At 41.2% G+C, this 19224-nt stretch overlaps 1 protein-coding gene across 3 annotated transcripts in view; it reads left to right on the plus strand.

Annotated features, from left to right (window-relative positions):
* Positions 1 to 227: 227 nt before the first annotated feature.
* The window catches only part of LOC141107625 (uncharacterized), a 105343-nt gene continuing 86346 nt past the window's right edge, over positions 228 to 19224 (plus strand). For 2 of the 3 annotated variants that reach the window (XM_073598502.1, XM_073598495.1), the window contains exons 1-2: positions 228 to 363; positions 14332 to 14420. In XM_073598502.1, coding sequence (XP_073454603.1) covers positions 14368 to 14420 — 53 coding nt within the window. In that variant the 5' untranslated portion in view covers positions 228 to 363; positions 14332 to 14367. Of the gene's footprint in view, positions 364 to 14331; positions 14421 to 19224 lie in introns of those variants that run through there. The other variant, XM_073598509.1, reaches the window with a different exon arrangement.

Consider the following 19224-nt stretch of genomic DNA (forward strand, 5'->3'; position numbering starts at 1 on the left):
GTGATTATGGTGCCTGCACACAGCAGCAAAACATCCAAAGAATGTGTTGCTATGGTAATTCCTTTATTCTTATTGACTGTTTCCATGTAAAAAAAATCATGTTGTCAGTAGGCAAATATTTACATCCTTGCTTCTGTAATCGCTCACCCTCTTCAGTGTTTAATTGTGCAAGATAAAAGCTTCACTGAGTTTTCTTTAATCTTCTCACGTAGGTGGGTGGGGCGTTTCTCCTAGAGACAGATTCTTAATGTAAGACAGACAAACATAACATTGCACTTTTTAATGCTTGTACTAGTGCAGTATAATATATGTGGGGGAAAGATTACAGAATTACTTTACTGCAGAACATAAAATTCCATCACGGTGAGTTAATTTATTCCTTTTTATATCTTCTGTTTGCCTGCTATAGAGGAAAGTGCAAAGTATTACCTACTAGAACCAGAATGCTATAATTATTTTGCATGCAAGACGTAAAACATTACAAAAGTATATATTCATAACAACCATGACATCTTGCCAAGGAGCAGGTCACAGATTAGCATTAACATTTTTGTCACAAGTCCTGTAATACCAATAAGATACAGGAGGATGTTTCAGGAGCTTATGATTCCTGCACAAATATCAAATAAAACTGTTACTATGGGGATTTCTTCCTTCTGCTACTGTATCAAATCAATATTTGGTGTGCCCACCTGTTGCCTTAAAAACATTATTAATATTTTTAACCACTTAAAGACCATGCCTTTTCTGGCACTTTTTGTTTACAAGTTTAAGGCCTGGTTCACACCTATGCAGGTTACAGTTTGCATATTCCAGTTGCCTTTTTCATTTTGCAATACACATTTTTGATCCATTGCCTATGGAACCAAAAAAACTGAAAAAAGCCCCTGGCCCTTTTCATAAAATGCACAGACGTGAACATGATCCATAGGAAACCATGTTAAATGGACTGTAGTGTGCTTCTAGAAAACTACTTATAACCCCCAAACACTATATATAGTGTTTTTAGCAGAGACCCTAGGGAATAAAATGGCGATCGTTGCAATTTTTTTTATGTCACATGGTATTTGCACAGCGTTTTTTTAAACAATTTTTAATGAATTAAAGAAAAATAAACACAATATACAGTTGTGCTGATACGTTTACATATCCTGGCGGATTTTATGATTTCTTGGCCATTTTTTAGAGAATATGAATGATAACACAAAAACATTTCTTTCACTCATGGTTAGTGTTTGGCTGAAGCCATTTATTATCAATCAACTGTGTTTACTCTTTTTAAATCATAATGGTAACAGAAACTACCCAAATGACCCTGATCAAAAGTTTACATACCCTGGTGATTTTGGCCTGATAACATGCACACAAGTTGACACAAAGGGGTTTGAATGGCTATTACATGTAACCATCCTCATCTGTGATCTTTTTGTAATTAGTGTGTGTGTGTAAAAAAGGTCAATGCATTTCTGGACTCCTGACAGACCCTTGCATCTTTCATTCAGTGCTGCACTGACGTTTGTGGATTCTGAGTCATGGGGAAAGCAAAAGAATTGTCAAAGGATCTATGGGAAAAGGTAGTTGAACTGTATAAAACAGTAAAGGGATATAAAAATATATCCAAGGAAGTGAGAATGCCAATCAGCAGTGTTCAAATTCTAATCAAAAAGTGGAAAATGAGGGGTTCTGTTGAAACCAAACCACGGTCAGGTAGACCAACTAAATTTTCAGCCACGACTGCCAGGAAAATTGTTCGGGATGCAAAGAAAAACCCACAAATAGCTTGAGGCGAAAAACAGGACTCTCTGAAAAGATGTGGTGTGGCTGTTTCAAGATGCACAATAAGGAGGCGCTTGAAGAAAGATGGGCTGGATGGTCGAGTCATCAGAAGAAAGCCATTACTACGCAAATACTACAAAGTATCCAGCTTACAATACGCCAAACAACACAGAGACAAGCCTCAAACCTTCTGGCACAAAGTCATTTGGAGTGATGAGACCAAAACTTAATTAAAACTTTTTGGCCACAATCATACTTGATTAAGTTTTACGACCGCTCTGTGATTAGTATCCCCCCCCCCCCCTGCATTCCCCCCTAGCTCTCCCTCTGTCTTATCTCACTAACTCTGCTGCTATCTTTATTACCATTGATTTGTATGTGTTTGGTTTTCTCTTTCTTTTTTTTTTTCTCTTCTTTAACATTCTGCTTAAAAATTTGTGAATCAGTACTGCTTGGACCTTGAAGAAGGGGACATACCCCGAAAGCTTGTCCTGAAAAATTGTATGTTAGTGCAAATAAAAAAAGTATCACGGACAGTACTCAATTTTCTCGGCCACAATCATAAATACAACATCTGGAGAGGAGTCAACAAGACCTATGATGAAAGGTATGGAGGTGGATCGCTGATGTTTTGGGGATATGTGAGCTACAAAGGACCAGGAAATTTGGTCAAAATTGTTGGCAAGATGAATGCAGTATGTTATCAAAAAAATACTGGAGGAACATTTGCATTTATCAGCCAGGAAGCTGCGCATGGGATGTACTTGGACATTACAACACGACAATGATCCAAAACACAAGGCCAAGTCAACCTGTCATTGGCTACAGCAGAATAAAGTGAAGGTTCTGGAGTGGCCATCTCAGTCTCCTGACCTAAATATCATTGAGCCACCCTGGGCAGATCACAAACGTGCAGTTTATGCAAGACAGCCCAAGAATTTACAGGAACTCAAGGCTTTTTGCCAAGTGGAATGGGCAGCTTAACTATCTGAGAAGATAAAGAGCCTCATCCACAATACCACAAAAGACTTCAAGCTGTCATTGATGTTAAAGAGGGCAATACGCAGTATTAAGAACTGGGGTGTGTAAACTTTTGATCAGGGTAATTTGGGTAGTTTATGTTGCCATTATGATTTAAACACAGTTGATTGATAATAAATGGCTTCAGCAAAACATTAACCATGAGTGAAAGAAACGTTTTTGGTTTATCATTCATATTCTCTGAAAAATGGCAAAGAAATCATAAATTCTGCCAGGGTATGTAAACTTATGAGCACAACTGTATACCCCAATTTTTTTGTGTAATAGAAATAGATGATGTTAAGCTGAGTAAATGGATGCTGAACATGTCACACTTTAAAATTGTGCATGCTCGTGGAAAGGCGACAAACTACAGTACTTAAAAACCTCCATAGGCAAAGTTTTAAATGCCTTTAAAGGTTACCTGTTTAAAGTTATAGAAGAGGTCTAGCGCTAGAATTATTGCTTTCGCTCTAACATTTGCGGCGATACCTCACATTCGAACACCATTTACATATGCATGCGTGACTTACGTATGTGTTCGCTTTTGCACGTGAGCACGGAGGGATAGGGGCACTTAAAATTAATTTTTTTTTATTATTTATTTTATTTTTTATTTTTACATCAACCTTTTTTTTCCCTATTACAAGGAATGTAAACATGCACAAGCAATGGGGGGGGGGGGGGACCCCTCCCTAAAAATTGGGTACTTAAAGTGATTGTAAAGGCTCGTTTTTTTTTTTTTAAATAACAAACATATCATACTTACCTCCACTGTGCACTGTCCCGATGGGGTTCCCTTGCAGGCGCGCTCCCGAGTCCGGCATTTGCGTCCATAGACACGAATGCCGGACTTGGCCCCGCCCCCTGGCGTCATTGGATTTGATTGACAGCAGTGGGAGCCAATGGCTGCACTGCTATCAATCTATCAAATCAAGAGCCAAGAACCCTGGGCAGAGGAAGAGCACGTCCCTGCTGGGTGAAATTCCAGAGCTCAGGTAAGTAAAACGGGGGGGCTGGGAAGCCCAGTCACTGCCAGGTGTTTTTTCACCTTAATGCATAGGATGCATTAAGGTGAAAAAACATGAGGGTTTACAACCCCTTTAATGGGATTAATGTGGCATGTATCCAGACTGAGTAAAAGGTATTAACGTTCATTTCAATTTAAATTCAACATATGTGTGTACGTATCAAAAACATCCCAAATCTCTTCTTGACCTTTTTAAAGCAAAAGATCAAAAAAAAAAACATTTTTGATTTTTTGCTTTTAAAAAAAAGGAATTGTTTACTTTCGCCCTGGACCAAAAGTGAGGTCCTGACGTTGTTTCGGTCCTCCGAGGCCATAGAGGTGATCAAAGCGGATCTACTCTTTGATCGCCTGTGTAGCCAGCTGGCGGAACCGTCGGATCATTTCTTGGGCGGAAACGTTAACCTGAGTAAAACCAGGAAGCTTCCGAAAGCATTCCAGCGGTTCACGAGCAAATGAAAGACAGCCACTGCTGAACAAAAACAATACTGGTGTTATGGCTGATAGCTTCAGCTATAATCCCGGTAAACCACTTGCAAACCACAATGTACAGTATATATACGTATTGCGGTCAACAGGTGGTTAAGGAACTCAGCAGGTAAATTGTTCCAAACATTAACATTCTTCCATGGATTTAGGCCGTCTCTGTTGCCTCGGACTCTTCATGTAATCCCAGACACACTCAATGATGTTAAAATCAGGTCTCTGTGAAAGCTACAGTATACCATCTCCTCCAGGACTTTTCACTGAACATAGTTCTTTATGACTGGCTCTACATTTGGTGTAATTTCCCTGCTGCAAAATTAATGATGGATAAGTATTTGTACAATTCAGTATTGAGGAAAGCAATGATTCTGTCCAAATCTCCAACTTCCTGTGCAGAAATGCAGCCCCAAACCTGCAAGGAATTTCCACCATGCTTCACTGTTGCCTGCAGACAGATACTCATACTTCAACACTCTTCGGGCTATATGAGCTGATTGTGCCACTGGAAATCTTTTGATTGCTAAGGACAGTCAGCATGATATGTCTTTTATTTGCTCCACTAAACTTCCTTATCACAAATAACAAACAATTTCCCAGCACACTTACCAGCTAGCTTGCAAAAAAAACAACCAAATTGACCCTGTTTTATAATTGTGAGGGGTTGGTTAGCTCAGTGGTAGGTGCGTTTTTCAGTGAAGTCTGTGCCTGTCCAAACTGTGTTTTAAGGGCCTGGTAACCCACTTTTATTAAAACAGATCCACAAACTTGACCATGCAGGGGTTTCGGTTGCACGCAACATAAACAGGTAACAAAATAGCAAGCTACCTGGCTCTCTCTTCAGTAGTACTTCTGCTCTCATTAATTGGTCCCTCAAACCATCTGCACTTCAATGCAAATAGCTTTAAGCCCGTCAACGCGCATTGATCTTCCTTAATGCACACAGCTCCCCTTCAATGCACACTGCAGCACACAGTGATACCGGCTCATAGCTGTCTCCTATGGTGAAGCCCTGTCTCCAAAATCGGAGCCCACCTCTCTCCTTGCTGTAGCTCTCAGTCCTTTCATAAAGGCTGTGTGCACCTCCACAAACACCCTGCTGGTCTTCAACAAAACCTGGACACTGGGTTGGAAATTTCTTCTCTCTCAAGGCACTTCAAAATCTCCAAACTACGGAGCCAAATCCAGGGATACCAAAATCCAGGTTAAGCTGTAAAAACAGTTTTCCTGGTGCCTTCATGGTAGCATGCACATGGTGGGTTGTTCCGCCAAACCACAGAACCATAAGAACTCTCTAAAAGAGAGCTACGCCTCCCTGCCTCCATACTTTCTCCATCTTAAAGAGGATTTAACTTTCCCCTTGATGGAAGAGATCAAGGATGTTGTTCTGGAAGAAATGGAGAAGGTCAGCAAGAGACTGGCACCATTCAACCGTTTCCAAAAGCTATATCCCCTGTCAGATACAGATGCAAAGCAGCACCGAAACTCACAATAGCTGAATGGATTATGCAGATTATACACAGGGCTTACTGGTTAGAGGGCTTCCTGTTCCTCAGGAAGTGAATGTGCACTGGACTAGAGGGATTTCATCATCTTGGGCAGCCTTGGCAAAGGTCTCCCCAGAAATAATCTGCAAGGAAGCAAGCTGGTCCTCTTTTTCCTTGATTATGGCTCACTACAGCCTAGATCCAGCTAGTGTTACTTCCCGGGATTTTGGGAGGAAGACCTTGCAGTTTTGTGACAGTCAATTAATATTTTGTCTTCCATCAGCATTCCCTCCTTGGTAGCGAGCTATTTACCATGCATATGCTGCCATGAAGGAAAATGGAATACTTACATTTCCTTTCCTGGTGACTATCCATGACAGCATATTTCCCTCCCTCGTTCTTATCCTTGTGGCTGGTTTGAGTCTAGTTATGAGAATTTGGGTGTGGGGGCATCACTCTCTTTCATAGAGTTATTATGGTCCTGTGGGTTGGCGGGGGCGAAGCAACCAACCATGCGTATGCTGCCATGAAAGGCACCAGGAAAAGAAAATTACTGAAAAGTGAGTATTCCATTTTCTGAGCTCAAAATCAATACTTTGGAGTCCAAGATTCTGCACACGTGCAAACCCTTTTCCCTTTGTCCAACCATTTTCCCAGTGGCAGGGCCTCACACTGTCAGGCTGGGTTCACATTTACAGTGCCTTGAAAAACTCTGAACTAAAAACGGACTTGCATACAGTGCCTTGAAAAAGTATTCACACCCCTTTATATTTTCCACATTTTGTCATGTTACAACCAAAAACGGAAATGTATTTTATTGGGATTTTATGTGATAGACCAACACAAAGTGGCACATAATTGTGAAGTGGAAGGAAAATTATAAATGATTTAAAACATTTTTTTACAAATAAATATCTGAAAAAGTGTGGTGTGCTTTGTAGTCAGCCCCTTTTACTCTCATACCCCTAACTAAAATCTAGTGGAACCAATTGCCTTTAGAAGTCACCTAATTAGTAGAAAACGTCCACCTGTGTTTAATTTAATCTCAGTATAAATACAGCTGTTCTGTGAAGCCCTCAGGTTTGTTAGAGAACCTTAATGAACAAACACCATCATGAAGGCCAAGGAACACACCAGACAGGTCAGGGATAAAGTTGTGGAGAAGTTTAAAGCAGGGTTAGGTTATAAAAAACTATCCCAAGCTTTGAACATCTCATGGAGCACTGTTCAATCCATCACCTGAAATGGGAAAGAGTATGGCACAACTGCAAACCTAACAAGACATGGCCGCCCATCTAAACTGACAGGCCGGGCAAGTAGAGCATTAATCAGAGAAGCAGTCAAGAGGCCCATGGTAACTCTGGAGGAGCTGCAGTGATCCACAGCTCAGGTGGGAGAATCTGTCCACAGGACAATAATTAGTCGTGCACTCCACAAATCTGGCCTTTATGGAAGAGTGGCATTGTTAGAAGAAAGCCATAAGAAGTCCCGTTTGCATTTCCCGAAAAGCCAAGTGGGGGACACAGCAAACATGTAGAAGAAGGTGCTCTGGTCAGATGAGGCAAAAATTGAACTTTTTGGCCTAAAAGCAAAACGCTATCTGTGCCAGAAAACTAACACTGCACATCACCCTGAACACACCATCCCCACCATGAAACATTGTGGTGGCAGCATCATGTTGTGGGGATGCTTTTCTTCAGCATGGAAAGGGAAGCTGGTCAGAGTTAATGGGGAGATGGATTGAGCCAAACACAGGGCAATCTTAGAAGAAAGCCTAAGCCAATCTAAGAATAAAGGGCAAGGGTTCGCCTTCCAGTAAGACAACGACCCTAAATATACAACCAGAGTTACAATGGAATGGATTAGATCAAAGCATATTCATGTGTTAGAATGGCCCAGTCAAAGTCCAGACCTAAATCCAATTGAGAATCTGTGGCAAGACTTGAAAATTGCTGTTCACGCTCTCCAATCTGATAGAGCTTGAGCTATTTTGCAAAGAAGAATGGGCAAAAATGTCACTCTCTAGATATGCAAAGCTGGTAGAGACATCCCCAAAAAGACTTGCAGCTGTAATTGCAGTGAAAGATGGTTCTACAAAGTATTGACTCAGAGGGGGCTGAATACAAATGCAGGCCACACTTTTCAGATATTTATATGTAAAAAATGTTGAAAACCATTTATCATTTTCCTTCCACTTCACAATTATGTGCCACTTTGCGTTGGTCTATCACATAAAATCCCAATAAAATAAATTTACATTTTTGGTTGTGACATGACAAAATGTGGAAAATTTAAATGGGTATGAATACTTCTTCAAGGCACTGTATGCAGGTCAATTTTTGGTTCAGAGTACGGTACGGTTTCCAATCAGTGGTTCAGGTGCGAATTTGACACTGAACCGGACCCCTTTTAAAATTTGCATCGCAACCAACATGCATATATGTAAACCGGCCCCATTGAAACCCAGTCTGGGTCAAATGTTATGCAAATCGGATGTAGTTCAAAACGCATCCAATTCGCATATATGTAAACCGAGCCTTACACAATTCACATTAAAAACAGAGGGTTTATTTGCACATATTTGCAAATATATATGAAAACTGCACTGCCTCGCCAAGGCACCTCTGTATACTGCAGTTCTAACTCTATATTTTAAAGCAAACCGATCAATATACGCTTATTGCAATTTTTTTAACCAAAAATATGTAGAAGAATACATATTGGCCTAAACTGAGGAAATTTTTTTTTTTTTTTTTTTTTTTTTTTTTTAAATTGGGATATTTATTATAGCAAAAACTTTAAAATATTGTGTTTTTTTCAAAATTGTCGCTCTTTTTTTGTTTATAGCGTAAAAAATAAAAACCTCAGAGGTGATCAAATACCACCAGAAGAAAACTCTATTTGTGGGGAAAAAAGGACAAAAAACTTTGTTTGGGTACAACGTCGCACGACCGGGCAAATTGTCAGTTAAAGCAACGCCATGCTGTATCGCAAGAATTGGCCTGGTCAGGAAAGGGGGAAATCCTTCCGGGGCTGAAGTGGTTAAAGGCACAGGGACACACTGTAAGCCTAGCAAGAGCACAAGGGCAGCTGAAGGCATCCAATTTGTCCCCACACCAAATCCAGCAAACAATCTGTACAGATAAATGGTAAATACCCCAATCTTTAACTAGATTATACAGTAAGATGGAAGGGCTTTGCACATCATAAACAACAGAAAATTTACCAGCACACTTAACAGCCAGCGTGCAAAAATAAACCAAAAAAACCCCCCTCAACTTTCTTGGTCAGTCACTGCATTTATAGTCCCCATATTGCCTGTTTCTTTGTGCTTCTGCAGAAGAGCATGGCCAGCACATCTGGAAACACCAGGGCCATCTTAAGAGCATTATAGGCCCCCGGGCAATACAGTGCACTGGGGCCCTGTCTACACAATCACGTACGAGAATAAAAATGCAAATTATCAATAAGGCTATATTTATTGGTACTTCCATCAAATTCAGTGTTTAAACATTAACACAACGTTTGGACAATATAACACGAGTTTAATGGGCACAGTGGCAGCATTTGATAGGCACAGTGGCAGCGTTTGATGGGCACAGTGGCAGCATTTGATGGGCACAGTGGCTGTATTTGATGGGCACAGTGGCAGCTTTTGATGGGCACATTGGCTGCGTTTGATGGGCACAGTTGCAGCTTTTGATGGGCACAGTGGCAGCTTTGATGGGCACAGTGGCTGCGTTTGATAGGCACAGTGGCTGCATTTGATGGGCACAGTGGCAGCTTTGATGGGCACATTGGCTGTGTTTGATGGGCACAGTGGCTGTGTTTGATGGGCACAGTAGCAGCTTTTGATGGGCACAGTGGCAGCTTTTGATGTGCGCAGTGGCTGCGTTTGATGGGCGCAGTGGCTGCGTTTGATGGGCACAGTGGCAGCTTTTGATGGGCACAGTGGCAGCTTTGATGGGTACAGTGGCTGGGTTTGATGGGTACTGTGGCAGCTTTGGACACAGTGGCTGTGTTTGATGGGCACAGTGGCTGTGTTTGATGGGCACAGTGGCTGTTTGGGCACAGTGGCAGCTTTAATGGGCACAGTGGCAGCTTTTGAGGGGCACAGACAGTGGCTGTTTTTGATGCACAACTTGAACTTACTTAAGTAGACAGTGTTAGACTTACTTGAGGCTGCCGGTCTGGTGCAGTACAGTGTGTCACTCACAGCAGCAAGGCAGCACCAGCTATCAAGGGCCGTCTTTCCGCTCCGCTCCCTCTCCGCGCTGCATGAAGAACATGGCAGAGGTGGGCGGAGCTTGTTCACTAGCAGCTTGGGTGGCCGTGGCGCGCTATGAATGCTGGGGCGGCCGCGGCCTCTGACTGACGTCACTGGTTGCTAGCTAGACGCCGGGCGGCCGGCGATCCTAGCAAGTGAGAAACCAGTGCAGATAGTGAACTTAAGCAGCAGATTGCAGCACTGAGGACCGGCCCTGCATGGGGCCCTCCAGACAAGTGGGGCCCCCGGGCAACTGCCCAGCATGCCCAGTGGAAAAAACAGCCCTGGGAAACACCAATCTTCCTTGAAATTTCAGCCTGTGAGAGATCCTGTTGATGCAGTCTGACCATAATGGTTTTTGCTGTGCTCAGTCATGCAATTGTGTAGGATGTTAAGACTGAACTGCCTTCATTGACCTTAAATTGTTAGTAGACAATGGATTTTCCATGCCAAGTTTCATTCCACGTACTCAGCTTACTCTGTTTGATTTAATGAAGGTATTTTATCCCACATGTAATCTTGTTGATCATTACCATTGATCTGGAATAATTGTTTAATCACGTGCTGGACCATATGCCTGCAGAAACCTTAAAGTGGTTCTACAGGCTGAAGGTTTCTTTGCATACCTTCAGTGTGCAGCTCCCCCCTCAGCCCCCACTAATACTCACCTAAACCCGATCTAGCGATGTCCACAGGAGCAGAGCTCTCCCGTGTCTCTGCCTCTTCATTGGTTGAGACACAGCAGTGGGAGCCATTGGCTCCCACAGATGTCAATCACAGCCAGTGAGGAGGGAGCGGGGGTTGGGGCCAAGCAGAGCTCTGTGTGTCTCAGACACACAGAGGTGACTCGAGTGCGAGCACGCACAAGTGCATATCAAGCAACTTGCTATGGAGGCATTTAGCAGGGGGGAGGGGCCACTTGTGGTTGTGGGACACTAAAAAAATAAGTGGCTGAGCTGTGTTTTTACCACCCTTAACCATTCCCTTTAAGTTGCAAAGGCAGCTGGATGGGGTTGCTCACAGGCTCATGTTCGGCAGGCAGTATTGCTCTGGAACATGACCTGAAAAGCCTGCGCCAGTGCTTGTGGCGTGGTGTTGTGGGCTTTACAGGGTTAAAGCAGGTGGGGACAAGGTGAAGATATTGCTTTATTTCATTATTTTTGAAAACATCCTCACTTTCTATAATTTTTCACACGTGCCTAAAATTTTTGCATAGTACTGTATGATGTAAATAACTGTCCTGTGGTCATATACATATAGTTTCAAAGAAATATTAGTGTGTGTGTATAATGTGTGTACATTACTAGTATTTTGTTTAATATTACATACTAACGTTCTGCTTCTTGCTTTGCTGAACTGCACAATGGTTATACTTTCTAAAGCTTAGTGCACACAATAAGATTATCAGACGAACAATCATCCGTTTTTACATGCATAGGCACAATGTCACATGATAGTACAATATAAGTAACTTATAAAACGGATAATAACAAGATAAAAAGTAAGTATCTAGTCTGGCCATAGATAGGCACAATGTTGCACATATCTAGATGTTGCTGTGAATGAACGATGCATGGGTACAGCATCAGTAGCTCGACGCGTTTCGTGGTTGATATGTGTGTACATATATGTATTGACTCTATATGTATATATATGAAATGCATCATAAGACTCATAGTGCTGTGTGTCTTGTTTATTTATTTTTTTATATGGAATAAATTTGATACGAATTATTATTTATTTTATTGTACATGTTTAATTTAAAGTCCCAATCCTTTATTCAGTTTTTCAGCTGAGAAAGCTCCTTCTCCAGATGAAAGAAAAAAAAAATCACAGGAAGACTCATGGGATGACGTCATTTTGGCCTAGGCCAGAAACCAGGAAGCAACTGTTAAGCCGGCAATAGACAGTTCTCAGCCGGTTCCTGCTGAATCAGCCTAGATTCGAACTGTGTGTGGGCAGGCTGAATGTACCAAGTTGACTGATCTATCAACTTGGGTACAACCAGCCTGCTGGATTCACTTGTGCTTATCGTTAGCGGCTACTATAGCTACTAGCAATATTCACTGCCTTCTCCCAGTGGGGACGGCTTCCCCCGCCCGCTCCCGGCCCCCAGGATTCCCCTGTCAATACTGTGTTGATAGGGGAACTGTGCAAATTTCTTTCAGTTGCAGGAAAGAAATTTGCACTGTCTATGACCTGCCTTAGACCTGTTTGTTATTGGGGTCTAACTCACTGGTAAGTGGCTGTGTGGATCTTTGGTGGCTGGTACACAGTGGTGTTCATGTTATGAGAAGAATTATTTTCATTGACTTATGCACTTGGGATTTTCAAAACGATTACAGACCTATTGATTTGAGAGGAGCTTAGTTTCATGTGTTTATTTATTTGGAATTGTTTGTCATTATTACAATTGGGTTTATATTATTTAAAGTGATAGCGCAACCCAATTTTTATTTATTTTATTAAGATATACCTTATGTGTTGAAATACCGGTGAGTGCTGCTGTTAAATTTAAATTCAAGACTTGGTTTGTGGAGCACTTTAGCATGGGTTACATCAATTCATTTACTTTTGTAAACAGAATCATTGTTGCTAACCTTCCCGGTGTCTAGCAGCTAATCTACAAATCTCTGCATTTAATACATGAATAAAACATGGAAAGAGCAAGCTTGTAAAAATGAGCAAGTCTCTATTCAAAAGTATTTTAAAGTGAACTCTGCACTAATAACTCTAAATATGTGCTAATTAACTACTTCAGCCCAGGACCATTTGGCTGGCCAAAGACCAGAGCACTTTTTGCGATTCGGCACTGCGTCACTTTAACTGACAATTGCGCGGTCGTGCGACGTGGCTCCCAAACAAAATCAACGTCCTTTTTCCCCCACAAATAGAGCTTTCTTTTGGTGGTATTTGATCACCTCTGCGGTTTTTATTTTTTGCGCTATAAACAAAAAAAGAGCAACAATTTTGAAAAAAACGCATTACTTTTCACATTTTGCTATAATAAATATCCCCAAAAAATATATAGAAAAACATTTTTTTCCCTCAGTTTAGGCTGATACGTATTCTTCTACATATTTTTGGTAAAAAAAAAAATCACAATAAGCGTATATTGAGTTGTTTGCACAAAAGATATAGTGTCTACAAAATAGGGGATAGTTTTATGGCATTTTTATTAATAATTTTTTTTTTACTAGTAATGGTGGCGATCAGTGATTTTTATCGTGACTGCGACATTGTGGCGGACACGTCGGACAATTTTGACACATTTTTGGGACCATTGGCATGAATACAGCGATCAGTGAGATTAAAAATGCATTGATTACTGTAAAAATGTCACTGGCAGTGAAGGGGTTAACACTAGGGGGTAGTGAAGGGGTTAATGTGTGTCCTATTGTGTGTTCTAACTGAAGGGGGATGTGGACTGTGCAGGGAAACTAACAGATCCTCTGTTCATACTCTGTATGAACAGAGGATCTGTCAGTTCTCCCCTCAGAGAACCAGAAACTGATCCTGGTTCTCCGTGTGCCACGAGCGATCGCGGGAGCCTGGCGGTGATCGAGACCGCCGGGCACTCGCATCGCCTCGGGGGCGAGCGGGGGGTGTGCGCGCGCTCCTCTGGTGGCGTGCACGCGCCCCCTAGTGGTCACAGGGCGAAGCAACGTTACCTAATGTCGTTTCGCCCAGCCGTGCCATTCTGTCGCAGTACAACTGCAGCGGCTGGTCGGCATGTGGTTAAATGACATTGCTTTTACTCTTTTCCCTTTGCGTTTTGATAGCAGTAATATATTTTATTGTATTCCATTTTCTATTACATTTGAGCCTATAATCCAGTTGAAAGATAGGTAACCCAACCATAGAAAGTTAAGTGGTACAAATGCAGTGTTTATACTTTAAACCATCCTTTAAATTCCATCATTGGTGTCATTGGGAAGGATTGTGCCCCTTCATTGGTTTCAGTGGGGGAAATTATGGCCCACTGTTGGTATCAGTGGATGAAAAAGTGCCCCAAGGGCCGAATAAAAGCAAACAAAGGGCCACATCTGGCCCCCAGGCCACAGTTTGGAGACCACTGCTTTAAACTGTACATGTACTCACTGGCCATACTGATTTTTTACTAAAACACTATTAACCTCTTATATGCTCTTATTTATGGTAATTTTTACTATTTCCTGTTGATTTCTGCTTGCATAGCTATTTAGGTATAAATATATATTCTTATTAATTAATTCTATGTCATCAATACAAAATTAATTTATATTTTATAGAATCTATATGATGATTATGGTGGTATATTATCGACAATGGAAAACAGTTTAATGTATCATTTGGATGAAGCAGACAGTGGATGCCCAAGGTATAGTTCACTTGTATATATAAAGATGTGATGTGCTTTTTACAGGTGGATGTGAGTGGCAGGTTTTGGAGATATATCCCTGTTTTTTGGGAATCTGACAAACTGTGGGATTGGCAATGATAGACTCAGTTTGTGAAGTTTGGGGTTAAGCATGGAACATTAAGGGGGATAGGGGCTGTGAAGCCCAAGAGAGAATGTCAGAGAGGACATGTACAGTGCCTTGAAAAAGTATTCATACCCCTTGAAATGTTCCATATTTTTACATGTTACAACCAAAAACATAAATGTATTTTATTGGGATTTTATGTGATAGACCAACACAAAGTGCCACATAATTGTGAAGTGGAAGGAAAATGGTAAATGATTTTCAATTTTTTTTTACAAATTAATATCTGAAAAGTAATGGCGTGCATTTGTATTCAGCCCCCTTTACTCTGATACCCCTAACTAAAATTTTGTGGAATCAATTGCCTTTAGAAGTCACCTAATTAGTAAATAGAGCCTACCTCTCTGTAATTTAATCTCAGTATAAATACAGCTGTTCAGTGAAGCCCTCAGTGGTTTGTTAGAGAACCTTGGTGAGCAAACAGCATTATGAAGGCCAAGGAACACAACAGACAGGTCAGGGATAAAGTTGTGAAGTTTAAAGCAGTGTTAGGTTATAAGAAACTATCCCAAGCTTTGAACATCTTACGGAGCACTGTTCAATCCATTATCCAAAAATGAAAAGAGTATGGCACAACTGCGAACCTACCAAGACAGGGCCGTCCACCTAAACTGACAGGCTGGGCAAGGAGAGAAATAAGTGGAGAAGCAGCCAAGAGGCCCATGGTAACTCTTGAGGGGATGCAGAGATCCACAGCTCAGGTGGGAGAATCTGTCCACAAGACAACTATTATGCCCTGTACACACGGAAAATGTACGGAATTTCCGACACACAAAGTTTGAGAGCTTGCTATAAAATTTTCCGACAACAAAATCCCTTGTCGGAAATTCTGATCGTGTGTACACAAATCCCAAAGTGCCACGCATGCTCAGAATAAATTAAGAGACGAAAGCTATTGGCTACTGCCCTGTTTATAGTCCTGACGTACGTGTTTTACATCACAGCATTCAGAACGATCGAATTTTCCAACAACTTTGTGTGACCATGTGTATGCAAGACAAGTTTCAGCCAACATCCCTCGGAAAAAATCCATAGATTTTGTTGTCGGAATGTCTGCTCAATGTCCGACCATGTGTACAGGGCATTAGTTGCGCACTACACAAATCTGACCTTTGATCTGACTTTTTACAATTTGGCACTGCATCGCTTTAACTGCTAATTGCGCGGTCATGCAATGCTGTACCCAAACTAAATTTGCGTCCTTTTCTTCCCACAAATGGAGCTTTCTTTTTATGGTATTTGATCACCTCTGCCATTTTTATTTTTTGTGCTATAAACGGAAAAAGAACGAAAATTTTGAAAAAAAATGATATTTTCTACTTTTTGTTATAAAAAAAATCCAATAAACTCAATTTTAGTCATACATTTAGGCCAAAATGTATTCAGCCACATGTCTTTGGTAAAAAAAATGTCAATAAGCGTATATTTATTGGTTTGCGCAAAAGTTATAGCGCCTACAAACTAGGGTACATTTTCAGGAATTTACACAGCCTTTAATTTATGACTGCCTATGTCATTTCTTGAGGTGCTAAAATGGCAGGGCAGTACAAAACCCCCCCAAATGACCCCATTTTGGAAAGTAGACACCCAAGGAAATTGCTGAGAGGCATGTTGAGCCCATTGAATATTAATTTTTTTGTCCCAAGTGATTGAATAATGACAAAAAAATTTACAAAAAGTTCTCACTAAATGATCTATTGCTCAAACATGCCATGTGCATATGTGGAATTACACCCCAAAATACATTCTGCTGATTCTTCTGAGTACGGGGATACCACATGTGTGGGACTTTTTGGGAGCCTAGCTGTGTACGGGACCCCAAAACCAAGCATCGCCTTCAGGATTTCTAAGGGCGTAAATTTTTGATTTCACTCCTCACTACCTATCATAGTTTTGAAGGCCATAAAATGCCAAGATGGCACAAAACCCCCCCAAATGACCCCATTTTGGAAAGTAGACACCCCAAGCTATTTGCTGAGAGGCATGTTGAGTCGATGGAATATTTTATATTTTGACACAAGTTGCAGGAATATGACAAACTTTTTTTTTTTGCACAAAGTTGTCACTAAATGATATATTGCTCACACAGGCCATGGGCATATGTGGAATTGCACCCCAAAATACATTCTGCTGATTCTCCTGAGTACAGGGATACCACATGTGTGGGACTTTTTGGGAGCCTAGCCGCATACGGGGCCCCGAAAACCAAGCACCGCCTTCAGGATTTCTAAGGGCGTAAAGTTTTGATTTCACTCCTCACTACCTATCACAGTTTTGAAGGCCATAAAATGCCCAGATGGCACAAACTCCCCCCCAAATTACCCCATTTTGGAAAGTAGACACCCCAAGCTGTTTGCTGAGAGGCATGTTGAGTCCATGGAATGTTTTATATTTTGACACAAGTTGCAGGAAAGTGGCAATTTTTTTTTTTTTTGCACAAAGTTGACACTAAATGATATATTGCTCAAACATGCCATGGGCATATGTAGAATTACACCCCAAAATATATTTTGCTGCTTCTCCTGAGTACGGGGATACCACATGTGTGGGACTTTTTGGGAGCCTAGCTGCAGACGGGGCCCCGAAAACCAATCACCGCGTTCAGGATTTCTAAGGGCGTAAATTTTTGATTCACTCCTCACTACCTATCACAGTTTGGAAGGCCATAAAATGCCAAGATAGAACAACACCCCAAGCTATTATCTGAGAGGCATGGTGAGTATTTTGCAGCTTTTCATTTGTTTTTGAAAATTAAGAAAGACAAGAAAATTTTTTTTTTCTTTTTTCAATTTTCAAAACTTTGTGACAAAAAGTGAGGTCTGCAAAATACTCACTATACCTCTCAGCAAATAGCTTGGGGTGTCTACTTTCCAAAATAGGGTCATTTGGGGGGGGATTTGTGCCACCTGGGCATTCCATGGCCTCCGAAACTGTGATAAGCAGTGAAGAGTGAAATCAAAAATTTACGCCCTTAGAAAGCCTGAAGGCGGTCCTTGTTTTTCGGGGTCCCGTACGCGGCTAGGCTCCCAAAAAGTCTCACACATGTGGTATCCCTGTTCTCAGGAGAAGCAACAGAATGTATTTTGGGGTGTAATTTCACATATTCCCATGGCACGTTTGAGCAATATATCATTTAGTGACAACTTTATGCAAAAAAAAAAAAAAAAGTGTCTTTTTCCCACAACTTGTGTCACAAGATAAAATATTCCATGGACTCGACATGCCTCTCAGCAAATAGCTTGGGGTGTCTACTTTCCAAAATGGGGTCATTTGGGGGGGTTTTGAACTGTCCTGGCATTTTATGCACAACATTTAGAAACTTATGTCACACATCACCCACTCTTCTAACCACAAGACAAAGCCCTTTCTGACACTTTTTGAAAAAATTATTTTTTTTTGCAAGAAAATTACTTTGAACCCCCAAACATTATATATATTTTTTAAAGCAAATGCCCTACAGATTAAAATGGTGGGTGTTTCATTTTTTTTTCACACAGTATTTGTGCAGCGATTTTTCAAACGCATTTTTTGGGGAAAAAACACACTTTTTTAACTTTTAATGCGCTAAAACACACTATATTGCCCAAATGTTTGATGAAATAAAAAAGATGATCTTAGGCCGAGTACATGGATACCAAACATGACATGCTTTAAAAAGTGGTGACAAACTAAATACATTTTTAAAAGCCTTTAAAAGCCTTTACAGGTTACCACTTTAGATTTACAGAGGAGGTCTACTTCTAAAATTACTGCCCTCGATCTGACTTTCGCGGTGATACCTCACATGCATGGTGCAATTGCTGTTTACATTTGACGCCAAACCGATGCTTGCGTTCGCCTTTGCGCGAGAGCAGGGGAGGAAAGGGGTGCTTTTTTTTTTTTTTTCTTTATTATTTTTTTTCTTTTTTATCTTATTTTTGAACTGTTCCTTTCATTTTTTTTTTTTAATCATTTTTATTGTTATCTCAGTGAATGTAAATATCCCCTATGATAGCAATAGGTAGTGACAGGTACTCTTTTTTGAAAAAATTGGGGTCTATTAGACCCTAGATCTCTCCTCTGCCCTCAAAGCATCTGACCACACCAAGATCGGTGTGATAAAATGCTTTCCCAATTTCCCAATGGCGCTGTTTACATCCGGCGAAATCTAAGTCATGAAATGCTCGTAGCTTCCGGTTTCTTAGGCCATAGAGATGTTTGGAGCCATTCTGGTCTCTGATCAGCTCTATGGTCAGCTGGCTGAATCACCGGCTGTATTCTCAGGTTCCCTGTTGGGACAGGAGAGCCAGAGAAAAACATGGAAGACAGTGGGGGGGCATTCCCTCCCACTGCTTGTAAAAGCAGTCTAGAGGCTAATTAGCCACTAGGATTGCTTTTACATGAAAGCCGACCGCTGGCTGAAAAGAATGATACCTAAATCTGCAGGCATCATTCTGGTATAACCACTCAAATTCCAGCAACATACCAGTACGTTGCTGATCCTTGTTGGCATATATTGTAAACTTTTTTTTCATGCAGCCTGTGGACTGAACGAAAAAAAGAGATTGATCGGTGGGTATGCCCACCATTCGAATACCACTCTTCATCCACCCACTTCTAATGATGGGCATACATGCACCGTATATATGTCGAAGCATG

The sequence above is a fragment of the Aquarana catesbeiana genome, linkage group LG01, assembly GCF_042186555.1.
Source record: "Aquarana catesbeiana isolate 2022-GZ linkage group LG01, ASM4218655v1, whole genome shotgun sequence".
NCBI lineage: Eukaryota > Metazoa > Chordata > Amphibia > Anura > Ranidae > Aquarana > Aquarana catesbeiana.